The sequence below is a fragment of the Amblyomma maculatum genome, chromosome 5, assembly GCF_055883805.1.
Source record: "Amblyomma maculatum isolate TAMU_Amacu chromosome 5, ASM5588380v1, whole genome shotgun sequence".
Classification (NCBI taxonomy): Eukaryota; Metazoa; Arthropoda; class Arachnida; order Ixodida; family Ixodidae; genus Amblyomma; species Amblyomma maculatum.
Window position 1 is genome coordinate 32,635,959 of NC_139348.1, and position 14,177 is coordinate 32,650,135.

A 14,177-nucleotide genomic window follows, 5' to 3' on the forward strand; every position below is an offset into this window, starting at 1 on the left:
ATTTATTGTATTGTAAATGGTATTAGTAATTGTTGTTGCTCTAATTAACACGACTTGGTATTCGCTATAGCTTGCCTGTAACGACCCCCAGAAAGAATGCACATTTAAATTGGCACTGCACATAGCAGCCTGTTTGGGCTGAGGTCACGTGGGACGCCCTTTGCATAGAAAGCACAAAGGGGCTAAGAAGATTTTGCACAAAGCGGTGGATATTCCTCCACCGTGCAAGTAGAAAGCATGAGGATCACACCGAATTTGTGCACAGTTAAGATAAGGTTGTCAGTTTATTTTCTTTTTTTTTTTGCAAGTGAGCTGAAGGTTAATCATCCGATTTTGCGGGAATAAGCTTTATCTTAGTAAAAAAAAGCAGTTCTGCTCGAACTAACCGAAGGTAGTAATCTCTAATTGAAGTTAAGTGAAGGAACAATGTTAGAAGCGGGGGCAAGGGGGAAATATATGCTTGGTAAAAAATGGAGTTTGAATCCCCTATCCTTCACAAGGGAAGACACAGTGAATACCGTGTGGCATGTTTTTCAACGCGATACTAAATAAATGAGATTGCAAATGATACGTACTACAAAGAGGCTATCCTGAATACGAAAATACAGCATGACCAATAACCTAGAAACTCGCCCTACACTTATAGATTATGAATCTGAGTTTGCTGAGTCCTTTCAACACCCTGAATAGATTCTTGCCATGATATTCAGAAGTACGTGCTCGGTCACGGTGGCCGAGATTTCTACAGCTCGCTACAAAGATCATTTGCTGTAAATAATTTTTATAATCTAAAAAACAAACAATACTTCCAATTTAATCTCTAATTTGGTACCCTTCTCGAAATTTACCGAAGCAAACTGAGTAGCTGCTGTGCAAGTGAAGTAACCTCTACCACTGCTCATCGATTCCTCAGTAACTCAAAATGCACCATCAAATATTGTGAATGATTAGCAGTACTAATATCTAAACCACTGTACGCAGTAACTGGCACTAGACTAGTTGCATGATAATAAGAGAGACTGTGGAATAGAAGCAGGGGTGGAGTTACACTAAAGCTAAACGTCCATCGCTCCTATTCACAGAAAATTTTGCCCCTAAGATAATTAAACGAATCATGCCGGTTCCAAGTGAGAGCTGCGTTGTTTTTATAAATGTTTCGACACAGGAATTTCAGTGGTTAACTGAGCAGAAGCTTTGTTTCGAAGCGTTTATCAGGTGGTTTAGGTTTCCGCTAAGATAATATTGACCCACTGACGCTCTGGACGAGTTCCTCTGAGTTACTGTGTGGTGCTTGCTTGAATAATTCAGTTTTCGCACGTGATCAAGCTGAAATCTTCCAATATGATTCATTTATTCTCCAATTATTTCAATCATTCGTTGATGAATCAGTCTATGAGGACAAATCAGGCCCTTATCGATATGGGCACGGTAGTATTTCCAAAGAGACCGCACTTAACTTTCTTGGAGCTTTCTCGTGCACTATTAAAATTTTCTCTCGCTCTCGCCAAAAACGAAGATCTGATAAGCTACAAAGAGAGAAAAACAATGCACAGATTTACCTCCACTACTTAATTTTCCCCGAGAAATGCATACGTCGACACCAAAAATTAGATCTAAAGTTGTCCTCCCCTTTTGGTGCTGCAATAAGCTTGTGCTCTTCACGAGGACCCGCCTCGTCTACTTCTACTTAAGCCTCCGAGTGGGGATAAGGATGTTTCTTTCATAAGGCCCTAATGAATTTTCTTCTCCTTAGGGATAATTTAGTCAGGAGGCCGCAACTTGTGTGCATCTCTTAAACATCTCAGAGAAAATACGCTCACATTCGAGGGGTCGCAAGGTCAAAATAGGACTTAGTCGTCTTAGTGATGATTTATCCGCTCCGCATTTACTGCTTTCACATGCACACACACACACAAAAAATCCTCAAAGCGAAGCAGACTCTACCCGATCAGGTTCGTACGCGGGTAACCATTTAGTGACAGAATCTTTTAACCACTGAGCTACCGCCGCTTTTTTTGTCTTTATTGCCTTTATTTCACACAAAGAGGTACACCTATTTATTGTCAGCGTGAGCCAGTTTGCAGGCAGAAATCTTATTTTATAAAATTTAAATCGATCCCTTTCCTCAAAGCATCGATAAACGTAGGTGCGCATGATTGAGTTTTCAAATTGTAATTTACCTGTCGGAGAGAATTCTCAAAATACGCTAAAAAAACTTTGATGTGAAAATCAGCATTGCGGACAGCCATTTGTGTTTCCACATGCTATGCAAAGCTAATGTTATCATATTTATGTGACACTCGATTTCAGTCTGTGAAGAATGATAACGGAGATCCCTATCACTGAGCCACCGGTGCTCTAATTTCGCTCATTACATCCGGTTTAGGCTGGGTTAAACGTCCGCCATTTTCTTGTTCAAGACTCAAGAGGCCACGTTACACTGGCATTAATTTTAAACGAGTTTGTAGTAGACCACTGGCAAGTTTCTTGCCGTTAAATAGTTCGTTTACTGTTGTGTGAAAGGGATCACAACCGGAGAAGAAGTATTGAATTTTGACTGATCACTGTAGGAGGACAATATTTTTTTTTATTTCCCTTGAGGCGCCAAAATGAGACTGTAGTCGTTGGGGTGCGGCGTTGGATGGGGCACCGAATGTATATCGGTCAATTGGGTGGATAATCCCAGCAACTACTTTTTGAGTGCCCTTGAAACATAATGTATGCAATGAAATAAATTTTCTCCAATTTAGCCAAGCAAGACCACCTGTTACAGAAGCTGCAATGACTTCATTGTGCATTGGAAGACATGGCATACGCACTATATCTTTGGTAGTTTTGTACCACTCAAAGAATGAACTGACTTAACATTGTGTTTTGATTTCTGCTCATCGCAAACACCAAATTGTAGTGAAGTTTCTATTACATGTGCGAAATACATGCCGCATTCCGCATTTTTCAGTTACTACAATGGCATGATGCCTGGTATCGTACTTCGAGATCCCGAATTGATGAAGCGGATCTTTATCAACGACTTTCAGTACTTCACCGGACGGCAGGTAACACGCAATAGGCCTATGCCGTACATTATCCTGTAGCGTCATGAATACAGGACTTAATATTTCTTGGGTGACATGTCGCGTGTAAAGAGCAAAATATATGAAGCTGTTAGAAAGGCACACGTATTGACAATTGAGCGTCTCTGGTATTAAGTGAAGGAAGCGTATAAACGGGTAATATGCGTTTATAGAGAGCTGAAATCGAAAGCAAGATATTTTATCCAGCACAAGGCTGCAAGCATCATTCAGGGAGTAAAAAGCTCTTAAAGGGGTGCATATTCTGCACTAGTGAGTGCGAGTGTTCTGTGAAAATATTGCAACACTTTTCGCCATCGGTGCTCCAATAAACACCTTTTGGTGTAGAACTTTAGGCTGAAGGTGAATACGTTTATTGCTCCAACGCAAAAGGTCATACACCAGCCGCAGTTACGATGTGGTTTCACATGAGGCAACGGTTGGCTGCGTATCATTGATATTGAAGCTAATGATAATGATAATAAATGCAGACACCAACGGCTAGTCATCTCTAATATATTACGGCCCTTTTATCTTTGGAAGGGCAAGAAAGAAAATAAAATCAATTGATAGTATACGCAATATCGGTTTCTTTTCTCAGCAATCGCCTGTGCGAACATTCTACTGTATCTTTGAGTTTCGCCTGAACGTTACATTAAAGCCATTGTTTTAATGCATTGTTTTACTTAAAGGCATTGTTTTAATCAGGTAAGGAAACTGCGAAAAGTGCTTCAAAATTTACTTTTCCTTCTTAAGAAACCTAAGCAGAGTTAAATGTTTAGGCCCGTATGGTTACACGTTGAATACGGTCGACGCTTTTTCTAGAAGTAGAAAAGAATGCGCATGCGGCAAAAACTCTCTCGCTCAAGAGCCACGTGCTTACAAGGCGATTTGTTCAGAGTCTCGTGTGGGCCTTGACCGACGCAGAAGGCTCAGATTAGTGGAGGCAAGGTTAAGGAATAGGGTTTTAGTGAAGCCCTGACAGCTTTGTTTAGTACATAGCTCACTAAGCACGCTGTACTTTCCTGACGACGACTAAGGTCAACGCAAAGTGTGGAAGGGGGGCGTAGCGGTGGGAAAGAGAAGCTCATCTCCAGCATTTGGTTTCAATTCTATATTTCATCACTACGGCGACTAGAGAATAGCAAAACCCCGTGCCTTTGGGTATAATTGTAGCATCAGTAGCGTGGATGTCACTGAGATGAGGTATCAGCGACGCTAAGGTGGAGTGATTTTGGCAATAAATATATTGTGTTCGGGCTAGCTGGGTGCTTAACACTGCAGTAAATGGCAAGCATTCCACACTTTTACAAGAAAAGAAGAAAGGCTACGAAGTAAGCACAATAGGTGCCCCAAACCGGAGTTTGCGTCGTTGTCAAAAGTGTCGCCACATCTCTTTAACCTCGAGGCATATAGGTGGAAACACCGGATCGAGAAATAGTAGCTGCTCCCGGCGTCTATAACTATTATAGCTCGAGGTCACGGAAATACCGTCATCTTCGATAACGACGCAAACTAGGAATACGGACCATGGCTTCATTCCTTGTAAAAGTGTTGTGCCCAAATGTAGGGATTTCCAATATTATGAAGAGATATCTGGACTGAACTTTGGGCACGCCTCGCCGTCTTTTGTCCAGAAATCTAGCAGCAGAACGTAGACCCTTAACCTATTGACTGGTATCACTATATTGGGAATATAGTTGCAGGTTATGGTGTCGGAGTAGTGATTTGGTGAAAAAATTGCACCGAACCATGCACACACAAGAAAGAAGACGAGACACAGGCGCTTGGATGTGCATGGTTCGACGCAACGTTTTCGCCAATTCAAGTATGTCCCAACTAGCCCAAGAAGCGGTGTTAATGAGTAGTGCATCCTTTTCCCCAAGGCTAAAGTCGTTTCAGAACAGGCGATAACAGCGTCGCTGGTTCATAGCAACATATCTGCGGCATACTCATGGGCATTATGGCACACAAATCTTGCGCGGAATGCATGCTAATTTGCAATCGAAGCAACAGTTTGTTAGGTTGGTGTGCTCAAGAAGTGGGGACGTGGCGGTTGTGCGCAATTTTACGTCAGTGAATGTGGCCATCTCATAATACTAATGAAAAAGAAAATCTGCTAATGCCTCCTGTAGATGTAAAATTGACCTGACATGATTTCTGGCTCGCGGGTCACAAATTACACACACGTATGAAAAAAAAATATTATTGAGTTGTCTTGTGATTACAGATCATGACTGTCGTATCCAAGAACATTCCCTTGAATGAAGTCCGGCTGACCAGACTTTCGGGCGACGATTGGCGTCACTTGAAAAACATCGTTCTCCCCGCCTTCAAGACGAGCAATATTAAAAAGGTCAGTGCAGTATTTTATCAGGAAAGCGTCTGTCATCACCTGGTTAATGTTTGGGGATTAAACCCCATACGAGGCTGGAACGTATATTTGGCTGTAGATGTGGTCGGGCTAAACGAACGCACTTGGAAACGCATGTTACGAAAGTGTGTCACCTCATTGTTATGTTTGGTTATTGTCGGCGAGACTGACGACACGGACCAGCCCAGTTGTGAGCAGAAAAGGAACGGAGGTTTATTCAAGATTGAGCTTGGTTTGCTGTTACGTAGGTGGCGCTGGCTGTGGAGCCTTATTAGGAGTGAGGCGGCCACGTGGAGATAGCGCGACAGGATGAGAAGCCGAGTTCATGTTGCGCGTATACATAACAGGCATGTCACCTTGATAACAAGATTTAATGCAGCTAGACCCGAAGGGTATAAGTCGTCTACGACAGCCGGAGTTGACGACGAATACGGAGCACATGAGACTATGCTGCCACGAACAACAGGCCTCTTCCTTCATTTGAGCGGGCATAGTCTTCGTGGTCTATTTATATCATCTGCACCAATATATAGATTGCATATGCTTCCTTTGAAGGTGTTATAAACCTCTCAGCTGTCAGTTTTTCTCTTCCCTGTGGCGAACCATATCACAATAGCACATCATGGGAGCACAGCCCTCTGTAACGCCTAACGTATGCTTTGATATTTGTAATTCCCGTTCTAGGGTTTCCCCATTGTGCGAGAATGCGCCGAAGAATGCTTCCGAGTATTCGAATCCAAGGTGGCCAGCTCCGATGGAAGCGTCGAGGTATTTCGACCTTTCTGCAACATGGCTGCCGACTTCGGGCTGCAGTTCTTCGCCGGAGCCCGCACGGATGTCCAAAGGAACGACGCGGCAGCGGTTGCCTTGTCCGAGGCCGCTCGCCAAAGCGTAGGCCAATTTGGAGGCGCAGTCCTCTTCTTGCTTAGTGAGTGCATGTTTCTTTACGGCAAACGAGTCCAAGCGAAGCGCATGTGACACCATGGTTAAATAAGAAACGCAATGGCAAATGACGATGTATGTTAGTATGTGTGCAGCGTGCAGTGTTTGCAAGAAGGAAAATCACAAGTTAATGTTGGCTCTGTGGTATGAGGTGTGGCTATTTAGCCTACAATATTACTACGCTTTATAAACGTTCTGCGTAGAATAAATAGTAGTACTCTACAGGGGCCAGTTTAAGGCTTATGCAACCATCGATATTATTGCTGTTTAGGTCATTCTTGATTGGAGAAGGCTGATATGGAATACTTTTAATGATATGGTAGGATTCATTGTGTCTCGTTATAGCGTGGCATGGTGTGCTGTGGTAATCTAATGCATGACACGATATGGCATAATGGAATAAGGTATAGGGGATTTCTCAAACCTATGGCAGCCATCTGCCATTACAGACATGATTGCCGAAAGGGAGATGATTTCAACCTCCTGATGTTCCCAAACATGAACCGATAGCACGCAGGAAAACGTTTTTCCTTCGCAATTTGCCTTTGAACGAAATGTGGTTCCTGTAGAGGAGATACGACTCTTCTAGAGCATACTGATAGATAAAACAATCGCTGCGCAACCCGTCATTGCCATCGCTGTTTCGCCACCATGCTTTGTCTCGGTTCTGCAAGCCCTGCTGGCAAAGTGAGAAGCAGGGAAATATTTGTGTGCAGCTCCCAAAAGATCGATTTCTGGTCACATAGGATGCTTTCTTAGTGCTTACTGTGGAGAAAACCTACATTGCTCAACACTTGCCAATGTACACTTTTTGTCCAGAAAGGAATTAAAACGCTGTTGCTGCCAAAATGGGTTGCTACATCAGCACTTTGCTTAAGACGGCAGAACGATAATAAAGGCGCAAACGGCTGCATATTCGGGTATTTGAAAATGTTTTTCCGTACTTTTGCTTGCGGAAACGTCATTTTTTTTCTCGCCTTGCGCGATTCGACCGCAGTTAGGAGCTCATGTCATTTTGCGTTCCTGTGTAATCCGTCTGAGCCAGTGCGGAAAGTAAAATTACGGCGCTTTGTACGAGGCATACACTTATACAGAAAAAGCGCTTGTACAGCGCATTTCCGCCAGACTTTTGCCTCATTAATTTAACTTCATCATCAACCGGACTATAAACTCTGCAGGGTGAAGACGTCTGCCCTATTCCTCCGCTTAAGCTAGTCTTGTGCTAGCTGCTAGATGAATTTAACTTAACTGAACGTAACCGAAATCCTCACGTAGATGGTTGCAGTGTTGGGTGGAATAAAACAAAAATGTCAAATCCATTCCACAAAATTAGTTCACTTCATATAATAAGCTTCTTATCACGAAGGTTTGTTGGTATCATTCTGTAGAGTTAAAGCTTATTGATTAGTATTACTTCTATAATCTGAAACATGAATCTGTAAGGGAAGTTTAAAGACATCAAATGGAGTTATGTGGTACGCTACTGCACTGCATACTTAAAACTTTGTAACTGAGTAAGACGGAGAGGGAGTTGCGATAGGCAAGCAGAATAAACAACCGAAGAAACACATGGGTCCAGTATCCTTCAGCCTTTAAATGTTTCCCACTCGCACTTACGCTTGTTGCTTTTCCCTGTACCTGTAGGACAACAGAAATATTGCGTCCATGCTTAATTCAGTATTTTGCCAATTCAGGCTAACTAAAATTATTGTGAGCGTAATGAAGACTGTTCTGTACCTAAGGCAGTACACATACACCTTCAACTTTATGCCATTTCATTAAATTATACGTTTGGCACCATATTTTTGTTTCTCTTTCGAAGTGAATAGGACAAATGTTTGTTGAGCAATAGTGTAAGTAATTTGTTGCACAATTATAGAAGCGCATGTTGAGAAAGTCTAAATGTTCGCATTTAATTGCATATACTGAGAGGTAAGACCAGTAAGAAATAGTTGATCGAAGGGTATGAAACCAGAGGCCTGTAAATTGAAACTTCATCATTGCGAGCAACACATCAGTTGATTCGGATACAGTGGATGTAGCTGCTCTATGCAGTAAAGCTACGGCAAAATAATTCAGTTGGATCAGCCTACAACAGATGACTACAAGGCCAGCAGTTGGCATGCGACTCAACTAGCTGCGGTAAACAACAGCTGGAGGTCGTTACCTGCCTCAGTAATAAAACAGAACATTGCAACAAAAACGTAACTAATAAGGCATACTGATGGCGGTCACTGCATTTTCCCATTCAGCATAGCAGAAAAGAAGAGTGTAGAGGTATGAGGCGTGGGCTTCTGCGTCACTAACAATTACGGAAGAAAGAAAGAATGTTCAGGGGATGATGTTGATAAAATCAGATAGATAAAAAAGTGGCTCTACATTACACCACTCCTCCTAGTGGAGAAATTAGGAGTAGGGATATGCCTCAGTGATCTTCCATTCACTCACTTGACCCCCCTCCCCCTCCCCTCCCTTCCTTTCCATCGCTACCGGTTAAAATATACTCACTGCTAGCGCCACGAGGATCATGTGGTAACAGTTGGGGTGAAATGAAACACGACGAATATAAACACAATGCGCAACAGCAGCCATGTGAGCGCTGCTTTGGAACCATAGTAGATTGGTAACTAAAAATGGGGCCTCTAATTGCAGGTCCTAGACAGGCTTCTGGAGAACTCGATCCACGTAGAGCCGCGAGTGAGCTCCAAAAACATTGTCTAAATGTGATGCCCTCTTCAGAAGTTTTACCGAAAAGATGAAATAAGATAGATTGGGTTCTCAACTGACCATCAACTTCGCCGCAAGCATCACTGCAGTCATCGCTAACTGTTCTAAAATGCACCTCATCATCTTACAAGCTTCGGACTCATTTACATTCGCACAGATAGCATTAACATGCCTACAAACTTCCTGAAAGCAGGTGAGGCTTTTCAGCGAATATTTCTTTTTCTGGGTCCTGCAAAACGATCTTGCTCGCCAATTCCCTACAAAAAAAAAAAATGCATCAACGTTCGCTGTTCCGTTTGTAACAAACAGGTGTCGACTTTTATATCCTACTACAAAGGACAACTGCTGATTTTTTTTTTAAACAGCGTTCTGATACAACAGCCGGTCGGCTCAGTGTTTTCCACCACGCCAGAGCTCCACGACGACAATGTCGCTTAGCCGTAAAAACATCCACAACAGGAAACCGGCATAAAATACGTTAAAAACGCTTATGGAAGCGCACACATCTAAGGAAAAAAAAACAGCAATGACGCAGTAAAAATGGAACCCCGGGCATTCCAGTGTCACGCCAACACCCGCCGCCTATGAAAGAGTGTTTTTACACTCTCAACGCCGCATCCTGTTTGATACATCGCGTACCGTGTTTGCTGGCTCGGTTGTTCAAACTTCACCGGCAAGTGATTTATTATAGTGGTTATCAGGTCATCTGCTCTGGTACCCCACGCTTGTATAAACTCTGTCTCAGTAGCTGTTCCCACTCAGGTGCAAACTACGAGCGCCGGACTCGCTTCCAATGCGGAGGGCTTTCGCACCATAAAATATGCCTTCCCAAGGCACAGCTTCGGGCTCGAAGTCACATTTATCAATGAGAGCAGCGTGTGAGTTTATGTGGGGAAGCCTTTCTGAAGACGACGTCTCTGAAACCCAACGGCAGTGGAAGGGTATAGGCTTCTCCTAAAAAACAGCACGCATTAAGCGCTCAGTGCAATTGTATTACTTTATTCTTGCTGTCACTGCATTCCACTATAAAAACCATAACAAGAGGGAGACAATCAGATGCCTCCTAATAGGATGGACCTAAAAGCGTCTGTGATAGCCCGATACGCTTTGGGAGGTTAAACCCTACAAACCAAACCAAACGAATTCGGAGCATGAAGTGAATGCAAGTGTTTACACCTCATGAGGAATTAATTTTCAAATATACAATACACATACTCCTCGCGCCCTTCTTCGCAATTTTCCGCCAGCAAAGCTGAAAAGAATGAAAGAATGCCCGAGAAACCTTCTTCAAAAGTTTCACGTTAATCGTCTTAAGAGAGTGATTCAGTGGGGCCTAAATTTAATTATAATGATACAGACACAACTGCAACACGTCGATATTTTAAGCTTTTGCTGAATTACAGATCTGATCTTCAAGTCTAATTATATAAGAAAGGGACACTGGGGGGAACAACATTGCTGTATGCATAAAATTGCTAAAAGAAGCATTTTGGAGCATCACATTTCAAAGAAGGAGGGTTGTCATCTGCCTGTTTGCCAAGAGCCCTCCAGGGCTCTTCTATCACGTAATATATAGGTGCCCACGCAGTTAAGGGAGGACGCGGGGCTAAAATCACAATTTTCATCATAAAAACGTGTTTTAAAATTTTTGTTGTTTTGGGTTGTGAATGTATTGGATAAACTTCTGACTAATTTTGGCTGCCACCTTCGCAGTTGAAAATTATTTCTTTAATTTTGGAAGATGGGGTGCACACACCACCGAAAGCGCCTATAAACGCTGATTTCAAGAGGAAGCAGCATAGCGGGAAATAAACTTAACATGGAGTGTCTCACGTATGTAAAATGCTCGTTTTTTGCGCTCTATACTCAAAACAAAATTGCTATCGAGTGAACTGCAAATAATTAAAAAAAGAGAAAGGAAAACAAATTCTGGGCCATGGCAACAACGGATTGGCATAAATATATGCTTGAATTAACTAAAGTGCAGCATGTAACCTTTGAATGTTGTTTTCACGCCACTGGGAGCATGGCTAACTACAATTCTCGACTAGCTGGAGGTAGAATGCGGAGCTAGGCACGAAGGCACGCCCAGCCAACAACCAAGGAAAACTGTAAGAGCTCAAACAAGGGCGCTGGACAGCTCTAAATCTAAAATAGAAAAAGGCAGCTGGAAGCAATCGCCACAGACAAGTGTCATGTTGAAAAGAATGCCCAAACGTATGCACCAGAACACTTTCAGTTAATAATTGAAGTCATAAATCGGAATAGCATGTTCTGAAATCTTTGAACTCATTTTTCTCTGTTCGCACATTTTGCAAAATCACAGCCGTTAGAAAAACTATCATTTCCAAACGTTTTCGCCCAGCGCTGCTTTCAAGGTGGTTTCTGGACTAAACTTTTGTTTCGAACAAGGTAAATAACATTTTTGATTTCTAAGCATTGTCTAAGATAACGAAAGTATCGAATCCGTGGCATATAACGACAAGAGAGAAAAATGAAGTTCGTTTTAAAAGGGCTGAGGTTTAGAGAAAAACGTCATAAAGACCCCTGGATTGCCCTCATTCTTCAATATCCAGTAGTTTAGAAGTTATCTAAGCAGAAATGGTTGACACTTTTTTATTTGTTTTGAAACGATAGTTTTCCTACGCTGCCCCACCTTGGTAGTCATTATGACAGCTACAACATTCTTTCACTTTGTGCTAAAGTGATCGAACAAAATATATTTTAATCAAAGGAAGATAAGCTTTCCCTCATAAATTTATCGAAATGGATGCTATAATTCAAAAGTGGACCCTTTAGCCCCGCATCCCTCCTTAATAAAAAAGACTGAGAGCTTAGCTTGGACTGCCGCCAGCTCCGCGAAGCGATAGTCATCGAGTGCGAGATTATGCTCCCGGTACGTCAACGGTGGTTGCCGATAGCTGATGCATAGAATGCTTTCACTGCTTTTTCACTGTGCCCGATAGACAGTGCGCTCGTTAGGTCGGCGTTTCTCTGCGTTTTGCTCGCGAATGCGGCATCACACAACTGGGCAACGCGTGTGTGAGGCCGCATTGCAGTCATTAGTCATGGGAATCCGAAATTGCACGATAAGCTTCTATAGCTCGCGAGCCTCGTCAGTTTCGTGCGAATGCTGAGCGGATGTAATAAGGTGTCGTGCTCACACATGTGAATTCCATAGGAAGTTACATGTATTGTGTCGTAATCAAGAAAGAAGAAAATTATAGGAAAGAAGGCTGCTTAGGAGCAATAAGCCGAAAAACTTCATGTTTATTTTTCATTGATATTATTTTCGGTTTTGTTATTTTTCTTTACTTTCGTTTTCTTTCTTATTAGTCGTTATTTTTTTTTGTTTCATTGTTTTGTACAACGTTTGGATGTTGATTTCCTAATGTTAATATACTTCAGCCAATTTAGCCAATGTTGGCTTATCATGTAACTACTTTTGCACTGGCTATGGATCTGTCTCATCTCACAAGCCTCTGCTGACGCCACTCATGAGCCAAGAAAGGCTTTAGCCTTAGAAACAAGCACCAAAGCGAAAGCGAGCTAAATCGGTCTGATCAATAAAACTTTTGCATGTCATTGCTTCGCGTAGTTCTCGCGTGCCATGCGAACTGCGGCAGGTTATCACAAAATTTCGGATTCCCAAAGTAAGAAAACTGCAACGTGCGTCCCTGGCGTGCACGGCAGCAAAGGCGAGCAAAATGCGGAGTAATTCCTCCGTAACAATTGTGCTTTCACAGGCCGATCCTTCCCGAAGCTGTTGAACATTACCTTAGTTTCTGCACATTGATTTTTAAGCTTACCTTCTTTTCCTGTCTAGGTCATCAATAATTATTTGCAGTTCATCCGCCGAGTTACTTAGCAAGGCAATGTCATCAGCAAATCGCAGATTACTGCGGTATTGTCCACCTACCCTTATCGCTAACTGCTCCCATTCCAAGTCTCGGAATACTTCCTCTAAGCAAGCTGTGAATAGTACTGGGGAGATCGTGTCTCCTTGCCTAACACCTTTCTTTATGGGAATTTTGTTACTTTCCTTATGCAGAACTGTGGTTGCTGTGCAGCCACTATATATATCTTCCAGCGCTTTCACGTACGGCTCGTCTACCCCCTGATTTCGCAATGCCTGCATCTAACCTTCTATTTTTTAGGCTGCACCTATTATAACTAGCTGAAAACGAAATGAACTAAATAAAAGAAAGAACTCATCTATTTGACGCTTTCGGAAGCTCCCGCTGTCGCCAGTCCGTCTGTTTCCAGCAGCCATGTGCACTCGCAAGAGCGATGGAACACGCGTCCGCACCACACGGCTGTCAACTGTAGTTATGTAGCACCCTCTAACGTCATAGTTTAGCCTCTTGAGCAGTAGGGACAGACGACCGGGCAATAGTGCGAAACATTAACTCTTTGCGACAGGAGCAAGTAATATAATGCTGCAAAATGGATATAGTGACGCTGAAAGATTTCTTCTCTGGGTTCGCATGCACGGGCACGTGTTCTAATCATCCAATTACATCGAAGGGCAAAATGCAAATACAGGACTATTACACAATATATTTGATGGAAATCCTGCCGGAGTGGCGCAGTGGTTACGGCGCTCGACTACTGTTCCTAAGGATGCGGGATCGAATCCGGGCCTCTGCGGCCGCTTTTCGATGGAGGCGACAAGCAAGGCTCCCGTGTACTGTGCGTTGTCAGTGCACGTTAGACCACCCAGGTGGTCTAAATTTCCGGAGTCCTCCACTACGGCGTGTCTCATAGCCGTAGTCGCTTTGAGACGTTAAACCCTAATAACCAATCAACCATATTTGATGAAACCAATGAACAGTACAGAAAAGTAGTAACTCAAAGAAGTGTCAAGAGATGTGTGCAAGTTTTTTGTATAAAGTTTTGGCTTAATCTATTAATTTTATCAGATATTTTGGCGAGATGAGCTTACGTAAGGTACGAATTCCACGTGTGGGAATCGAGGCATTGTGGCGGGGATTGAATGTTTCAAAACCTTGTAGTGCTGATGAGCTTCTAATAGTCTCTTCCAACCCTGTGGATCGTCAGTT

The 14,177-nt window shown here is 42.8% G+C and overlaps 1 protein-coding gene across 1 annotated transcript in view; it reads left to right on the forward strand.

Moving 5' to 3' along the window:
* Positions 1-2,975: 2,975 nt before the first annotated feature.
* Positions 2,976-14,177, forward strand: part of LOC146187975 (cytochrome P450 3A9-like) — a 40,612-nt gene continuing 29,410 nt past the window's right edge. The window contains exons 1-3 of the mRNA XM_084603066.1: positions 2,976-3,056; positions 5,302-5,427; positions 6,130-6,373. Of these exons, the coding sequence (XP_084459192.1) occupies positions 2,976-3,056; positions 5,302-5,427; positions 6,130-6,373 (451 nt within the window). The remainder of the gene's footprint in view (positions 3,057-5,301; positions 5,428-6,129; positions 6,374-14,177) is intronic.